Source organism: Falco peregrinus, chromosome 5 (genome assembly GCF_023634155.1).
Source record: "Falco peregrinus isolate bFalPer1 chromosome 5, bFalPer1.pri, whole genome shotgun sequence".
Classification (NCBI taxonomy): Eukaryota; Metazoa; Chordata; class Aves; order Falconiformes; family Falconidae; genus Falco; species Falco peregrinus.
The window spans coordinates 45,234,654-45,252,830 of NC_073725.1; the positions used below are offsets into that span (position 1 = coordinate 45,234,654).

Below are 18,177 nucleotides of genomic sequence, written 5' to 3' on the forward strand. Positions count from 1 at the left end.
AGAAGCTTTGGAACCTCTCACTTGATAAGAATATTGACATTCCTCAGAAACAGAGCTGCACATGAGCATAGAAACTACCTCTCAGCTTCCAAATTTGTAGATGATGTAAAAAACTGTTTTGGGAAAAATAACACAGAGCTGAGAATTCATTAGTGTTGCTCGCATTATAGTTGAAATACCTTCAAAGAGAAGCTAACAATTAAAATAAGTTCAGAAGCAGAGGAACCTTGCAGGCATTAGAGAAGGGGTGGGTAGAGGCTTATGTGCTAACAAAATATCCCCAGCTAGAATATTATTTTACATCCCCTGTTCTCTAGTTAGTTCCCTTGGTAATTTACAATTGAAAAATAAAATTTACAATTATAGCTGATTAGATATTATGAGTTTTCAACAAAGCATGTTTGTGTTCTGTATGCAATTATTACAGAGTTGCTGGGCACAACTTGGTAGTTGAATTTGCGTTATCTTTTGTGTTCAAGCAATTTAGCCTCTTCTGTTTTGTATGAAGAATGAACTGTGTTGTCCTCAAACTACAGCAGTCTTTGGATAAATGATATTTTATATGATTTTTTAAAAACCAGTTATTCTTTTCCAGCTTTATAATGAAAAATAACCTAATTTAGTCAAGTATAGTCTATACAAAATATTTTGATTATGCCAGTGGTGATTGCGTAGACTGCATTCAGGTTTAAATAAGCAGTGTTGCTCTTCTCCATTTGGAAGACATAAACCCAGCAACACTTTCTGGCTCCTCTTCCTTCTGCTGGTTCACTTACCTGTATGTGTTCAAGTTCAGCCCTTTTAAACATAGATGTGAATCTGTGGTGGTTCTTAATGGATTGTCTGGGCTTGTTCTGAAAAATGCTACTTGTGCATCTTGATGTGGATGTTGGAGGCAATAATAAAGCATCTTTCCAGCGTGGCGCTCTTTCGCTGGGAAACTGAAGCAAGGAGAGGCAGAGGCACTGAGATTCTGCCTTTTGCTTTCTGTTTGGGTAGTTTGAGACTCACTAATGCAGCTACTGGGTTTCAGATGTGACCAGAGATTCCCTGCTGTTAAGCAGTGTTCCTAAAACTACTTTTGCTTTGAAGTTTTGAGAGAGCATAAGCTGCAATCATCAACCTACCAGACTTTGTGAGTATGGACTGTTGGTCTTAAGCTTAGGAAATATCACTTAAATCACTGTCAGATGCAAGTTAAAGAGCAAATTGCATAATTATATCTCAGCCTTCTGGTAGATTCACATTAATTGGTGTACTTTGAATAATGCTTATTGTTTTAAGGTATTATCACCTTGGACCTAAATCACATCAGTTGCATAATCTTTAAACTCATTATTCTTGAATGATGGTAAATAATGTTACTGTTCTTCTAAACTTTCTTGCTTCTAGGTATAACATTTTATTTGAAATGACTAAAAGTAACTTGCCCGTTTCCGGGATTCATTCATTTGTTTTGGTGAAACAAAGCTGATAGTATTACAAATGCAGAGAGCTCACAATTTCTTCAGGCATGTATCAACTCTGCCTTGTGATGAGACACTAAAGGGTAGCTGATACTTCAAAATTCGGATCGTCTGTTTGCTAACAACTCTGCAGGGGATTGCTGCTGGGTTAAAAACGTTTGGTTTTGAGATCAGGGGGTTATTTTCTGGTGTGTATAGCTGTTAAATTGCTCATACTTCCAGCTTTAATTGCATTTTAACAAACAATGTTTGGTTAGTCAACGTTGATGTGTTTTGCAGGGTTTTCAGCTGTGGTGATGCCACAGCTGTGTGTGCCGGTTTCAAAAGCGGCTTTGGCACATTCACTCTTGACTCACTTTTTTTCTGTTTTAGGTTTCCCGAAGCCACAGCTTGCTGGCAGCCACTGTGCTGGGATGCCCCGGCATGCCTCATGGCAGAGCTACCCGGCCGCCCCGCTGGAGCGTGGCTCTCCCCTGTAGGGAGCTGGGTAAGTGTGAAAGCTCGTCCCTGGTGTAGAAAACACTGCCTGCATCTCTCCTGTGTTCGGACACAGTGGTATCTGTGACAAACCTGGCGATATGGGTTGTTTTGATCGGCCCCTTCTAGTGCATCTTACCGTGCTTTCCTGGCTTCATGTACATCGGAAGAAGGTCTGCTAGCTAGTGATGGATGCATGTGTGGCTTTTTTTATTTCTGATGTGCTTGGGAGACAGCTTCCTCTGGAGAGGTGGTTTTGTGTTTGGTAGATGGGGAGGATATAGAGGCGGAGTTAACAGGGGTTGAAAATGTTTCCTAAGATGTGAGTTGTCCCTTCATTGTCCCCCCCCTTTTTTTTTCATATACAAAAGGTAAACGTTGGGGCAGGGAAGATAGGTTAGAGGAGGTGCATCTGAAACATCCTCCAGCTCCCCTCTTTTAAAAATAACGTTTCTTGAAGACTGTTGTGGTTTTCCTGGGTTTTCTGCCATGAACTGTGTTGATTTGTTTCACACACTGTGAGCCCCATCACATCTTCCATGTACTGCTAAAATTTGTTAGGGGATGTTACCTGCTATAAATAATTACTCTCTATGTGGTACTCCGGTTGAATCATTTCCCTTCTGCAAAACTAAGGTGTAGTGGGTAGCTGGGACCTCCTGTCTGACCCTCTAAGAAAGGCATTTGGCTGTGTTTAGTGTCTGAATTGGAACAGGGTCGTTTTTATGATTTTATCAGCGTATAGATCAGTATGTCTGCTAGGGAGCCTTGCTGAGCCACAGCAAATGTGGCTTACAGTTCTCATCTTTGGGCATAAATCTAGATATTTACGTGTCCAGTGGTTGTGGGTTTATGGATGGTTATCAGCTGTTAGACACAATTGTGGACTTCCAGACCTGAATCCTTATCCTGATAGTCCTGACAAGGAGTCCCAAGGGTCTAAGGGGAGTCTCTAGGAATTAATCCAGCTGTGCTGTGTGTGCAAGGGGGAGGACGATTAAACTACCGATTGGCATCTGAGAGTTTGCTTTAACTGCATGTATGGGCAGGAAGGAGAGATATATTCAAAATGAAGAAATATTAAATATGGTTTTGTATAACAAAACCCAGTGCAGCTGAATCCTCTTGAACAGTCTGGAGCCTGAATACAGCAGGCAGAGCTGAGAAGAAATTAACCTGTTTTATGTAGATAATACAGGCCAATGCTGGGATGGTTCCTCAGATTTTTGGTTTAGGAAGCTTGTAGATTACTGATGGACTGTTGCCCTTTGGATTTAGTTTAGACTCTGACAAGAATTTATTTTGATTCTCTGAATTCCCTGAGGCCAAATACTTGCTTTTTTGGTCTACCACTGTAGCTGCTTTACTAAGTGCCAGCACATTTATGCAGTGATTGTCATCTATTGTCAGTGTCTGAATTAATGGGGGGAGATGCTGCTGGTTTTGAAAAATAGTCTGATTCTTGGGAAGGGATCTTTTGAAGTCATGCTATTAACCAGTTATTTTCCATCTTGTCCTGTCATCTTGTTTGGAAGAATATGATTGAGAGGGAGAGGCTTTTCTGCCTAGAAGCCCATGAATTCAGAGGGCAGTCTGTTGAGCCTGCTCTGCTTTCCCCTGGAATGGAGACTGCATGGGCGAGGAGTCTGTCTGCACGATCAGGGCTAATAACTTACTTTGTTGAACTGGACCACTTTGGTAGATCTTGATAACTCAGACTGAGGCTGGTTGTTGTGGTGCCAGAGGGGTGGTGCGCTGGGGCAGCTCCTTCGGGAGGACCTGCAGCAGTGGCGGGTGATGGCTGTTGCTGTGAAGCGGCATGAATTGCTGTGCTGCAATGTGAATTGCTGTGCCACCCGTGTTGAAGTGAAGCAGCTTGTGAAATCATTGTCAGCAGAGCACCACCAATATGCTGGTAACAGTCACTTTAACTTCTGGTCATGTCCTGTTCAGGGAATAACCATGTTGAGGGCCACGTTTGTGCTCTGTGCCCCTGGAGGGATTGCGCTCTTACTTGCCTCTTCGGTAGGCGGTGGCAGCAACCCCTGCTCTTCTCATCTTGAGTTCTGATTGATGGAGTTGCCTTGTCACTGGGTTTTATGAGACTAAACTATCATCATTATCTCAAGTGCTTGAAGCTGTTTCTCTTCATCATGCTTTGCCCTTGTTATTGGCTGCCTTTAGATAGACTGTTTAAATTCACCTTACTGCTATTGCTGTGGTTGTGAGGGCCAGGTGCAGAGTCTATGCAAGACATCTTCCTTGAATCTGAAGTACTACTATTTTTTTTAAGTAGGTTTAGTACTCACAGGTGACCTCCCATTTGGATTTTTGCTATTAACTCAAGCTGGGAGACAGTAAAGCTTTGAAGTGGAGTGTGGGAAGGTGGTGTCTTAGTCTTTCCCTCTAAATCTGATTAATGCCACTCCAACCTTTAGTATCTCCTTTAAACACATCTTTTCCAGATTTTTTTAAATGCTTTCCACAGTTGATTGTTCGGTTCATTTATTTTATTTAGAATAGTGTGGGTTTAATTCAGTAGAAATTTGCCTTATGATTGTTTTTAATGGTGCTGTTATGTGTGAGCACTTTCCAGCGGTAGATTTTTTTTTGGGGGTGTGAGGTGTGTGTCGGTTGATTCGCATCCAGCCAAGACTGGCATTCATGGCAGGTTGATTCTTGATTATACGAATAAGTGGTTTTTAGCTAGTTCGGCTATACCAAACGAAAGGAATCTGTTAGGCAACCTGATCTCACAATGGAAACAGTTATGTGGCTGGGGCACTGCAGCACACAGTTTGAAGTTCAGTTTGAAGTTTCCCAGTGCTAAGCTGGAGTTTTGCTGCAGCCCACTACGGTGATTTTTAGGAAAAGAAGCCACTGCAGTAGCTGGGTGGCTGGGGGTGAAGGCTGTTGAGCAGCTCAAGTTTTGTCAACTTGGCACTGCTCTACCTCTCCATCTGCCACGCTGCTTCCAGGCTTGTATTTGGAGAATCCTGTAAAAATGAGGAAGTTAAAGGGAATCTTGTGATTGTTTTTTGCTATTTATTGCTGTTACCCTTGCTGCTGGGGATATTCACTACATGTATTCACTACTAAATGCTCATCACTTACCAAACCTGCATGTTCAGAAGGTGTTACTGCTTTCACTGCTGTTTTTCAGATTTATTGTTTTTTCCTGGGGACGATGGGGAATGTGTGTGTGTTACTGGGTCACATCATATTTTTCACTTCACGTTTTCCTTCTGAGTCCTTATCGCTGCATACATATTCATGTTGGGTGTTTGTTTTGCAAGTGCCCAACTTGGAAATGGGCTTTCCTTGACAGTGTACATAAGGCACTTGCACCCTGCCTTTCTTATGCCAGTGTGCAAAGCATACCTGATACATAATTTTCACTTTCTCTTAGTCATTTGAATGAGGCAGAGTTCTTTTAATTTACAGATTCTGCCTTTGCCAGTGTGTTGCTCTCGGGACTGTTTTCTCTCCATGATCTTTTGTGTGTGTCTGGGGTGTGTGGTTTCTGCATTTCTTTTCTGCTTTCACCTTCCTTTGGATGTTAATCAAGAGGGAACATCCTAGTTGTATGGCACCCCTCTATCAGCCCATCCCTCCTTTTTATTAATTTTTTTTTTCTTTCTGGGATGACTGTAACCTTTGCCCATCCTGTCATGGGATACTTATATTGCAGATATTCTCGTGAGGTGATTGTACTGCATGGGAGGAAACTGCATGCTGAGGAAATGCTCAGTTTTCTGACCTTTTAAGCTCTACCCTGTTTCTTAAAACATTAATAGAAAAGTATTTGTATGTGCAAACTTGGTCAGTCTGGATTCCTTCACAGACCTGGCAAGTGAAGAGACTTGGCACTGAGAGTATTTCCCGATCTCTGCAGCCATTTGTAGATATATATATATATTTATGTGATTTTTTTTTTAAAGATAAAATCTGCAAAATTATTCTTCTGAAGACTGCAAGATCCTGAGAGATGCAGATGGTCTTTAACAAGAGTACCGCAAGACCCCTTAATACCTTCTTCTGTCCTCCAAGATGTAGTTCTCAGGAGCTCCTGGATCCTGACATGCTGGACACAGCTGTGATGAAGAGTCCCCATATTCTTCCTTATTTTTTCCATGCTGGAACATGGAAAGTATTTTCTACTTACTGTAGCCTCCATTCTGTAGCCCTCAGCACTGCCCTGGTACGTTTTTTGGTGAGAACACAAAGATGTCTATTGTAATTGGAGACATAAATGTGTCTGGTCTCCGAGATGATAGTTCTACACCCTCTTCCCCAAGCTGTGGAAATGCTGTGTCTTCTACTGAAATCCCAGTAAGGAAGCTGTCTACCATTGTATTGTCCTGAGAGGCTGGGCTCCGCCCTAGCAAAGTCTCTTCGTTCTCCCTTGAAGCTCCCTCCCAGTTTTCTGTCAGCATACCAGCTTCTTTCTGGGTTTTCTGTTTGTTTTGGGGTTTTGGTGTTGGGTTTTTTTTGTTTTGGTGCGTTGTTTTTTTGGTGTGTTTTTTTTTTTGTTTTTTTTTTTTTTTACTCCTAAGATTTTCACCTGCCTCTGGGCTGAAATATTCCTGCAGCTTTTGGGCTTTTAGGAGGGCCCAGGGACCTGCTATGAAGCTGCTAATGGGTTTCCCATTGCTGGCAACAGCTTGGGAGAGATCAGCAGCATCGCTTCACCTCTGCTGATCACTGGGAGTTTCTGCCATGAACTGAGCTGTTGCTAAGGGATTTAGAGATTATTTGGCCTTTGAGTGTTGGGGGCGAGCAATTATATTAAACTTTTTTCTTTAAAATGTCTGGCGAGGTGCAAGGGCTGGAATGCTGTGCTGTTGGTGCCACTTGGGTGCAGGAGAGCATGTGGTGGAGCAGAGTGATGCACAGGCAGGCAACATGTTTTAAAAGGCAGCAGGTATCAGTCAGCCACCCCTGTGAGTGTTTTCTTTTAAAACTAACCTTTGGCATATCCCAGCATTCAAAAAGAGGAAAAAAAAGATTCAGTGCTGGAATTTTGATGATGAGACATAATGTGGGGAAAATATTATAGCAGTGAAGTTTGTCAGTGCTGTTCAAATACTTTTCTCTGTACCACTTGTACTGCTATCTTAAATAAATTGTTCCTGTGGTATATATCATGGCTACTTTGGATTCAGTATGACATTAGGAGAAATGTCTTCAATACAGGGATTCTGTCTGGCCTAATTTTTTTTTTTTTTTTTTTGTTAGATTAATCAAGGTTTAAAAAGAATGTGTGAAATATGGTCATTGCTCCAGAATACAACAAAGTGCATGTGAACAATCATCATGGCTGTGCTAGAAAATTCTTGTGTAGATAAAACGTGCTTTCTTGGGTTTAGTATGGGTTGGGTTTTTTTTTAGTGTTGTTTTAAAAAGAAAACACCAAAAAACCACTAACATCCCAAATCAGGTAGTTTTAGAAGGCTTGGCAGCATCTAGACTGTACTGATTATGAGGAGCAGATTATTTTATTTGCTCCGAGGAGAATGTGGTTAGTAGGGACTTTGTCTTGAAAATTACTTTTTTAACACGATGAAAAATGCCTCAGTTATGTGTCACTCTTCCCTGACTGTTATTTGTGATCTTTCATTCCTTTTATTAGTAAATGAGAGGGGAAAACGTGAATAACATCAGGAAATAGATGAAGGCACACTAAACAGTAGTATGAGAACAGTAAGTTAAGCATCTGCTTTTGGTTTTTCTGGGAAATCAAGAAGGAACTGGAACAAAAAACCAGTTAGATTTTTTTTTTCCCCCTTGGATTACACTTCTATCTGCTGTCAGGCTTCCCTCTACTCCTTAGAGTTTCTTTCCTCTTCTCCCCCCCCTTTTCTTGAAACAGTTACTCCATTGACATCAAGACTGAAGCCTGCAAAGGCTCCATAGTGACTGAATAATAATAAAGAGCAGAGGTTCCAAATGTTTTGATCTGGGCTTAGTTTTTCTGTTGCATTTGTGCCTGATTTGAGACATGGATGTGACCCTTCCCAGCAGCACGCACCTGCGAGGCTGTCACGCCGGCTGCAGGCGCATGGTGAAGCTGGTGCCTGCAGCTGTACAGGCAGCACTTACTCTTAAGAAATTAATATAAATATGACATGTAGTGAAATATTTTCACAGGTGGAATGGGTCTGTGGCATAATGTAAGGATGTAAACTATAGGATTGTTTAGCCTTTTGCTCAGTCATTTGTTCTTTGGCTCTCCTCCATCCCCTATTTGCACACAGCTTAGGTCTCCTGTTATAGCGGAGTAGTCGATGTGGGGCTTTTCAGCTGCTTGAAGCGTTCCCTAATCCAAACGTGCATCCTGTTTTGGGGGCTACGTTCATGACTGGCAGGGGCTCATGGTTAATCCCAGTCCCTGACCGTGCGGCAGTAAGTAAAGCAGTGCTGAGGGCAATGTAGCAATGTGTAGAAGAATGAAGCTGGGTGAATTAACATTGATAATATACAGCGGTGGGTTGGCCGATGTAGATAAGGTGCAGGTGTGGCTGGTTAAATTAAGTGGTTGAGAGCCAATGAAGAGAGAGCAGCCGAGGAAGAAGCAAGGGAAGAGAGAATACATGCTCTGGATGAGGTGAGACGAGGAGAAGGCAGCAGAGGGGCTGTATGAAGAGTGTGCTGGTATGAGATGGTAAAAGACCTTGTTGCAGCTGGATAGTTTGGAGAGTGCTGCAACAGCAGTGTTTGGAGCCAGGGTGCAAACCTGATACAGCTGCGGTCAGTGATGGGGGACCCCCAAATCCCACTAGTCTCAGTGACGCACTTCCCGATGCCTCCCTTCTCCTGGGGTATGTAGTGGGGTGCTTGTGGCTAGTGGATGTATCGTTTATGGCTTGTGGATCAAGGCTTGGCAGCATGCTATTAGCGGGGACTCTTACAATGTTTCAGTGGTATCATGGAGGTTTATTTACTATTCCAAGCTTGTCACTCCAAATGGGTATTAAATATGAAATAAAAATACAAAGGTTTTTAAAGCACGAAAGAATTTAAGCAAAACCCATAAATCTGCCTACCAACTTCTGAAGTTTTATTCCTTAAGTATTAAGGGCTAGAAATCTATTGTTTTTTTCATGAACTTTTTGTAAGTAAGTGTGGGTCTTCTGCAAACACCAGACTTCAAGAACTAAGACTCTGAAAGGGCCAGATGATATTGTGAGACTCTGGGGGGAAAAAATATGACGCTTATAACACTGTAGATAGCCCCCTTAAAGTACTCCCTCTGCTTTCATATCTCTTTATTCTGGGACATGAAAGAGAAACCTGAGCCAATACAGGATTACAGAACTAGGTTACAAACCTGGAGCTAGACTATTTGTAGTTAAAGCATCAGAAAGTTATTTTATATGCTTATTTTGGTTTAAAAATTTCATGCATTTGGAAAACTCTTTCTCCCCCCATGAGAGTTCTTTCTTTCAAGTAATTAAAGCAAGACTATAAGCAGCAGAGACAATGAAATATAAAAATTCATTGCTGGTTACAAGAATTTGAACCTCATCCATCTGTCATCAAAAAAAAAAAAAGCAGCCTTTCAAAAAGCAGATGGTCTTGTAACTAAAACAAATCTGGATTCTGGCATACAGGGTGAGAAATGTGCCTTGTGAGAACAGGGGAAACACTGCACTGGGAACTGTTCATCCTGGTGGAGTGCTCTAGTTGTGAATACCTCTGCTAATGCTATCACACATGACAGCAATCATCAGAGGTCAAAACTAGTAACTTCAATTCTATCTGCAGGCTCCCAAGAAATGAGTATTATTTCTGGAGCACAGCTTTTATGTGCTTTTTCTGAAAGGTGCCATCTCCTAATAGGTATTTATGAGCATTTTGTGGATATTATTAACGAGGGGTTCTGCATAGGAAAGATTTAATCCTAAAGTGGAGATCATGGGTTAGCACTGCAAGAACCTCATTCAAAATAAAACTCTGTATTTGTAGCACTATGCTTATGCGCAATCATTTGCTCTTATGGGTACAGTCTAGCAAGATTCTTAAATTAACAACCTGATTAATAAATAATGCCACCTCTCCATCATTTAATGATACTTTAGGCAAAGGCAATAGCAAAACCCCCCCCCCCCCCCCCCCAAACTACCTTGCTAGAAGTTTTTTTCTGCCTATTAACTCTTCTGTGTGTTTCATGTAGGTGAAGTTGTAGCTGTATGACTTTATTCAGGACTCATTCTCTCTAGAAATCCCCAAGTCATTGAATCAGCTTCGTTAGATTCATTTGCTGCAATAGATAAGTAAAACTCAGTGCTGCTTGCATGCTTGCCACAGGTACTGTAATCTGTGGCTGATAATTGAAATTCCTAGAGGCTGTGTGTACTTCTTACATGCGGCTTGGACCTGAGTAGCCCAGCACATTATTAAAAACGTTTTTATAGTGACTGACTGTTCACTTGAAATCACATCGAGCCTTCTCTCAGACAGCAGAAATGCTCTCTGTAGTTATTCTAGCCTCTCCATCTAGAGCTATCAGCCTTTTCAATAGTACGTAGTGGGAAATTCTTGAATGCAGTTGAAAAATATAGTAGCTAGCTCAGACACATCCTCATTTACAGTAGGAAGATCATTACGTACTTCAAGTCCAATCTTAGGTCTGTCTTACGTTTCAAAACAGATTAGAAATCTGAAATGTTTCGAGAACTGCACAATTGTTACCTCCTTATGTCCCCAAAAGCAGGAAGATGATTGTGAACAGGAAGGTCATTAGCATCACATGGAGTCTTCCCAGTGGGAGCCTCTTTTCTGCTGTGGAGTACTGGTTTGTGCTGTTGGCTGAGGCAGAAAGGAAGGGTTGCTATGTGTAGTCCTTTGAGATGGGTTTTATGCCCAAAGTGGCAGCACTCACCATGCAAATACAAGAAGAGCAAAACAAAAAATATTTTGCAATGATTGGAGATTATGTGGTTTGGTTTAAGTGAGTCGTCTTCCTTCACCACTGCAGTTACATTGGTACTTTTCTTTGTGTTGTTCTGTCTCCTGCGTGGATGCAACATGAATGAAAAAAAACCCCAACTTTGCTAGTCATGGCAAACGGCTTTAAAACAGTCCCCAGGGAAAGGAATATAACTGGCCAACCTGGTAACTCTGTCTTCTGTCTCTTTAGACCAGAAGATGGGAAACCTTGAAATAGTGCTGTGTGTGTAGGGAGGGTTCTTCCAGAGCCCATCAATCTTTTTAATTTTATCCAAGATCCTGAGAATAGTAAGAACTCTTGCAGTCTTGATCCTCATGCATATCCAACGTTACATCTTATGTGAATCTTAAAGTATGTGAGCTTTTAGTCTCACTAAAATATATGAATAAAAGATGTAAATGTTGGTGTGGGCTTTTGTTCTGAAGCACTGGTGATACTGTTCCACAACTATTGTATTGATGTGCTTTAAAAATATTTCCTTTTAATGCATGTAATTACAGTTCACTGACCCACAGACTGAAAGTCAGAGAATGTCATTAGCTTGATAAGTAAAATACTAGAGGGAAGAAGTTCAATTTCAAATCCACTCTCTGCCCTGCTCACAGCACAATTTGAACCTTGGTTTCTCACCTTGGGGAGGTTTGTGTAGAGCTGGGCTGGAGGGTTTTCCTTGACGCTGCACCGTACCGAAGGTGTGTCCTTTGGCATCAGTAACTGCTCTGTTCCAGAAGCTAGGTTGGACTGCTGGGGCACTGCCTGGGACAAGAGGCCTTCCTGTCCCATCCCTGGTCTTAGCAGGGTGTCTGCATCCTAATGCGGAGCCCCAAAGGTGAGGGGGAAGGTGGAGTCCCTGTCCAGGAGCATTCTGTACCGGAGCCTGTGGCATTGTTGTGCCCCCAGTACAGGACCCAGCACTTCTCCCTGCTGAACCTCCTACAACTGGCCTCGGCCCATGGGTTCAACCTGCCCAGACCCCCCTGCAGAGCCTCCTGCCCCCCAGCAGATCAACACTCCCTCATCTTGGTTTATACATGTATATGTTAGATAACTCAGATTTGCTTATTGTCTGTTTTACTACTTTAATATTACATTTGTTTAAATGTTTAGTGTTAGTTAAGATGGATCTTTTTCCTCTTTGGGATGCTTGTACATGTTGAGCTGCTGTGCCGCTTCTTGTAGCGATTCTTTGCTGCTTTGTAGTGGGCAGAAGAGTTGCAGCTGCCCAGGTTACCGCTGCAACACTCAGTTGTGTGACAAAGGCATACTAGGTTTTGTTGAGGACCAGATAATCGGAGAAGCTTGTCTTCTGCCAGGATAGAGCAGCATCCTCCATCTCCTTTGGCTTTGCTGCTAGGACGTCACTGCTGCTGGCTGTGGGAGGGCTGTAGGGTGTGAGGGCAGTGAGCCCCGTAAGGCTGCTGCGGGATGCAGGGGTCAGCCCCGGACAGGCGTTGTAACGCTGGCGTGGCCCCTCTTCCTGGATGCGGACCCTTATCCTTTAGTCACGTCCTTGGCACTCTGCGACAGTGCTTATGCCGAGCAGTGAAGCTACTGAATTCAGAACATGTGGCTGCTGTGATCTGAAAATCACCTCTCCGTCAATCCAGTGTGCCAGTATAAACGTTGCTGTAAGAAGCTATTTTATTTCCATACAACTCTGGGAGTGCCTTTAGAGTGTGTTTCAGTGTTGTATTTTGTGGTCAGTGAGAATGTATTGTGTTTATCAAAACTTATTTATTCAGATCTGCTAATGGATTCGAGAAGAAAATTAATTTTGAAATTCTGTGCCTGTCTTAGACTGATTTATCAACAAGTTTGAATCCAGCTCCCTGTCTGTAGTTGTTCACGCTGCTCAAAGGTGCCTTTGTCAGGCTGTTGATGCAGTAATTTCTTAAAAATATTAGTGGAGAAACTGGGTTTGAAGGGAAGATCAGGCTTATAGTCTTGAGACAGGAGTAGTGAAGGAAGGAATGAAGTAGAAATTCACAGGCATTTTCGCTATCATAAATTTCAGTGAAGTTCTTGAAGGAAAATGAGTTCTAGGTCATGTTTAGAGGGGCAGGGGGGTTCCTCCTTTTTTTAAGAGGAGGAGATTGAAACCTTTTGAAGATCTGTAAAAAGGAATCAGTAAAAGCAGGATGTCCGAGAACCACAGCTCCCGAAGGACCCCATCTCTCATTCTAATTTCTCCGTGACATACATTATATTTAAGATCTTTCTGTGTTAAGGGGTCTTTGATGCATCCAAGAGAAATTTTTAGCTGCTAAGTAAATAATACAGAATGTAGTGCTGTTTAGAAATTTTACATCTCTAATATATTTTATAAGGACACCCTTATAGTAAGTGTTCAGTGTAAGTTAAATTATGGATTGGGAAATCAGATCCTGCATTAGCAAGCCAAAATTCTGCAAGCTCACGCTTGGCTAAGCCCCAGCCTTTCATGCAAAAGGCAGTTGAAATGGGAGAAAACAAAAGCTGTGGCTGTCTTACAGCAATGGATTAAAATTATCCCACACTGGTGTGGGGAGCAGTGTGGCCATGAGGGAAAGGGTGAATAACTTCAGCTGACTTTAATTTGCCAGAAGCCATCCTGCCCTCTCCTTTAATATTAGCTGTTGGAGAGCTGTGATTAAGTGTTCTCCTTCCTGATACCAGCTCGCTGAAAAGTGGCTGACAGGTGGAAACAGCAGCCAAGCTGCTGCATGTTTTAGAAGGTGTTTGCTGATGCACAGGCATCCCTTGTCAGTACTGCTGATAAGCTCTAATGCAAACTGCCACCCAGAATTTCTTTGGCATCCCAGTGAACAGCCAGATGAATTGTGCTATGCACAATGTGCTAATTGCCACAAATTGGCTACACTTGGATGGGAATGACAGGGTGACTGTGTATGGTGGGGTTTTTTTATAATCTAGTTCTTGTATATAAAGCTTGTACCATTTTTGTTCTAAGAACAGGCATTTAGACCTTTCTGGTACATTGGCAGCAAAGGGAGTTTTCATTAACCTCAGAAATACTGTGGATTAACTACAATACTATATTCAAAGCAATTTTATTTAAAACTAATTGCAAAGTATAAGAAAATGTTCTGGATTACAATACGAGGACCTTTTATATTGTTGAAGTGTTTTTTAAATATTATAGCAAATATTTAATTTTCCCATCAAAGACCTTGTAAAATTATAAGTACCTTCTGTATAGCCAAAAAAGAGCTGGCTTCCAAAAGCTCACAACAGTGTCCCTTTGCATCCCCTCAGAGATGGGTAGGATATCTTCTCATCCTTCTTCTCAGTGGGCAGTGTGTATTGTTTTTTCGTTTTCTACCCTCCCCTGTCCACACGAAAGTATTTATTTAACTGTTAGAACAGTGCAAGCCCACAAGATGGGGGTATAAGGTATCATATACAGAAATGGGGAGGAGAGTGAGTGTATGTGTTCCCTACATGAAGGTATTTAGGAGAACTAAGTCCTGTTGAAGGGGCGAGCTGGGTCACTGTTGAGCTATCTTTAGCAGTGGATGGAGATGCTGTGGTTTCCCTAATGCAGAGGTTGCCCCTGTGGTACCTTCTACATGGTGGTGGTATTGGTGTGGTACCACCCAGCAGCTGCTACCAGGAGTGATGGCAGCGACCCATCAGACTTTGACAACATTCACCTTTAGGCTGCAGGGCAGCTGCTTCTGAACCTATCTTTTCACAGTCTGGACCATAAGGCATGTCTAACACTGTCCAGAGAGGCAGGAATGGAGAAAGGAGACTTGGTTGCTCCTCCTGTACAGCATATAAGCATCCTGGCACAAAACAGGCTGCTTCTGCTTGTCCCAAACTAAGGACACATAAGAAGTGCAGGTTCATGCTAGTATCTGCCTGTCCTTTCCCAGCCAATTTATGATGTTGATCCTAGGACTGTGCCGGGTACACTCATTTCTTTTTGAAATACAAAGCTGTTACCTTTCTGCCTTGCTCCAGCCGCAATTTGGAAAGAAGGACGAGGGAGGTACATAGGTACGGGAGTTGTGAATACAGATGTGATGGCAAGAACATTTCATGGTATTATTCTTTGCTATAGTATATCAAATAATGAAGTGCTCGGTAGTCGTAACACCACCTATCACTGTGCTGGAGGAACTGGCAAAGACTGAGAGAAGAATCCATATTAAGAGAGAACAGTATGTAGGCATTTGGTTTCTGTCCAAGCACCCCAGTAAATGAGGAGAGTGAATAAATAGCAGGGAGAAGTTCCTGTATAGACTTTTAGTCAAATTGGGCTGAATTGCCTTGTCAGTTGGAGGAAAGTGAACAGAGAGGGCAGGAAGTTTGGAGGGATTTGAACAGCACCTAAGGCAGGAAACAGAGAAAGATGTTTAGAGACTGAAAGCTTTGGGTTGGTTGTTTGGTGTTTTTTTTTTTAAATTTATTGTTATCTTTTATATTCCTCATGGTAATATCCTGGATTGCTCTTTCATCCAGCAGAAGTGATGGTTTCCACTGTAATACTGTGTGAAGCGTGAGATAAATGAGAAAACAGTCTGAAGGAAAGAGTATGTTTATTCTGATTAAGAAAATCAGTGGACTGATTGCCATTCAAATTCCTGAAGCAGAGCTGCATGCACTGCTTATGTACTTTTTTTTTTTAAAAAAAGCCAACCTTTTTTTAAAAGAATGTATTAAATGTCAGGAAATAATTGTTACATAATCCTTGAAGAATCATGCTCTTTAGAGTTATTTAACTTTTTAGATTTCATCTGTTTTAAATCGCAATGAAACCTTACGTGAATGCATGAAAGTACTTCCACAGGTATCACTGGCTTGCTTATTTATTTAGTGTTTGTTTGTTTTTTTTTTTTTTTCTTAATGCAGACTTCCCTTTTTTGGTTTTTGACTTTGGGGTTCAACATAAATAACACACAGATATCAGAGATGCACTCTTAGAATAAACCTGTTTATCAGCTTTCTTGGCTGCTTGATTCTGAATTAACCCTCTGTGGCCTTTTTTTGCAAACACTGCTGAGATGGCTCTGCCAGGTCAGTAGCTGTGGCCCTCCTTTCATGAGCAGTGGGTTGCTCTGTGGGCTGCCATCTGAGCCCCTGCGCATCCTCCTGTTATGATGGACCACGGAGAGAACTGAACCGCTTATGTTTCCACAGTGTGCTTATATCCCTCCCAGCTCTGTGCTTCGTGCCTGTGAGTGGATCTTATGCATGTGGATTTAGCTGCCCAAGTCAGGATTTAATGCAACTGAGATACTGTTGGCCAAATATATTTGAGTTGGGGTTCTAGCTGGGATTTTTTTTCCCTCAGCAGTTACAGAAGTTCCCCTCAGCAGCAGAGGAGATGCTCTGGGGGGCAGTCAAAGCTTGGAGGTTGGTACAGAGAGATCTGGTTTGGGGAAGATGCGGCATTTTTTACTCACACGGTCATAATATTTGGATATTAGAGGGAATTTGCTTCTCCCCTCCAAATTAGGTATCTTGGTCCATGTGGTATCCAAGAGCCGGTATCTTGGTCATGTGCTGGGTCTCTGGTCATAGCTTGTCAGTTCTCCATCGTGTTACAGCATCAGTGCCATCTGTGTACTACAGGCATTTCACCTGTAGGACAAATATTTTCTGACATGTCTTAAAGAGTCATTGGGCTTGAAGTGGGATTGAGGGAGAAATGTAATGTTTCATGAAATGTGGGTGATGGGACTAGATGATTGAATAGTCCCTTCTGCCCTTAACCCCTATGAAATAGTAGAGCTGTTTCACTGAGGGCTTGACTGAGGACTGATTTAGCACCATGCCCCACAGAAGGATATGGCATGCTTCGGAGGCATTTTCCAGGCTAACCAGAAAGATGGAATAATTACCAGTTGCACAAATCATTAGAGGCCTTCTGTGGTATTCAGAGAATACTAAAATAGATGGAATAAAATGGGTCTTGTCCTTTTGTAGCTGCTGAAAGATTGCCAGGAGACTTCCTGAAATAAAACATAACACCAACACCACCCCCCCGCCCCCCCCCCCGCATCCGTCTTTTCTGCAGCTTTAACTTGTAGATTTATGTTGTCAAAGCTGTACATCACTTTTCCTTTTTGATGAGATTATTTGCTGCTGTTACAATATATCTATATATTTTTAAAGATTTTGGAGGCTTCCAAATTTTTGTACTTTGATCAGATGCCAGAAATTATTAATGATAACTTGCTGCTACTTTACTGTAAAACTAACAAATGCAGGAAGTAATAAATTTTACGTCTGAAATGTCACATTAGCTGGTTAAATTTCACATTAGCAATGAAGTGCATGTTCATTGCAGTGTCCTTCAGAGTGCAGTACAGAGTAAACTGCTTCAAAGCAAAACCAGTATGAAGCGAGGCTTTAGCGTAAGGGGACCCTTCTCCCTTCCTTCTAATGTACGGGGTGATGGTGTGTTCTGGGTGTCTGGTGGGAGCTGCAAACTCCTGTCCTAATGGTTCTCACATAAAGCCAGTACTGCTTCCTCAGTTGCAGTGCAGGCACAAAAATTCAGGTTTAGGTTATGTAGCCTCCTGTCAGACAGTATTTAAGTTTGGTAATTAACAGTGGTTTAAAACACTTTTTCTCTCAGTGCTGTTTCAGACACAATTTTGCAAGGCCATTTCAATATTTTGATGGTTTTCTTTCAAAAGATTACATTCATGTCTCTTTTTAAAAAAAGATCTTCTGAATGGAGGCCTCTGTGCAATAATATTTACATCTTAAACTGTACAAAAATTTCTACTTCCCCATTAAAGGAAAGGAGAAAGTGCAGATCACTAGAAAGAAGGACTGATTCTATAGGCTTGCTTTATCCTGACGTGAGTTTGCAGAAATTGAATAGCTGCATCAGCCAAAACCAGTTTTTAGTGGAACTGAAGACTCTCTGTCTGCAGGAGTTTGGTTGTTTGGGTTTTTTTTTACTTCCTAATGTTCTGCATCTTGCATTGTTTAAATGAAGTCAACCACAAATTTTGCAGGCCTTCTGTTTTCCTGGCTTTGTTCTGTCTGTCTGTCTTTTTAAATTTTTCCTTTTCCTACTGATCTCCTGTGCTGTTCCCAGATGCAACAGAAAGGACTTGTCTTCCTGCTCTTCTGCTGGTTACTGTAACTTGAAGCAAGAGCTGGCCCATTGCATGGGACCCATGGAGGGAGAGGTGGTGGTGAAGTGCTGCATGGAACAGTAACGACTCTGCAAAGGAGCGTGATATCACCTGCAGGTGGCTGCTGGGAATGGCTGTGATGGGGATCTTGAAATGCTTTGTTTGATTTTTTTTTTTTGTT

At 42.0% G+C, this 18,177-nt stretch overlaps 1 protein-coding gene across 1 annotated transcript in view; it reads left to right on the forward strand.

Annotated features, from left to right (window-relative positions):
• The window catches only part of KIAA1217 (KIAA1217 ortholog), a 365,874-nt gene that overhangs the window by 14,689 nt on the left and 333,008 nt on the right, over nt 1-18,177 (forward strand). Inside the window, exon 2 of the mRNA XM_055805069.1 lies at nt 1,839-1,953. Within this exon, the coding sequence (XP_055661044.1) occupies nt 1,890-1,953 (64 nt within the window). The 5' untranslated portion in view covers nt 1,839-1,889. The remainder of the gene's footprint in view (nt 1-1,838; nt 1,954-18,177) is intronic.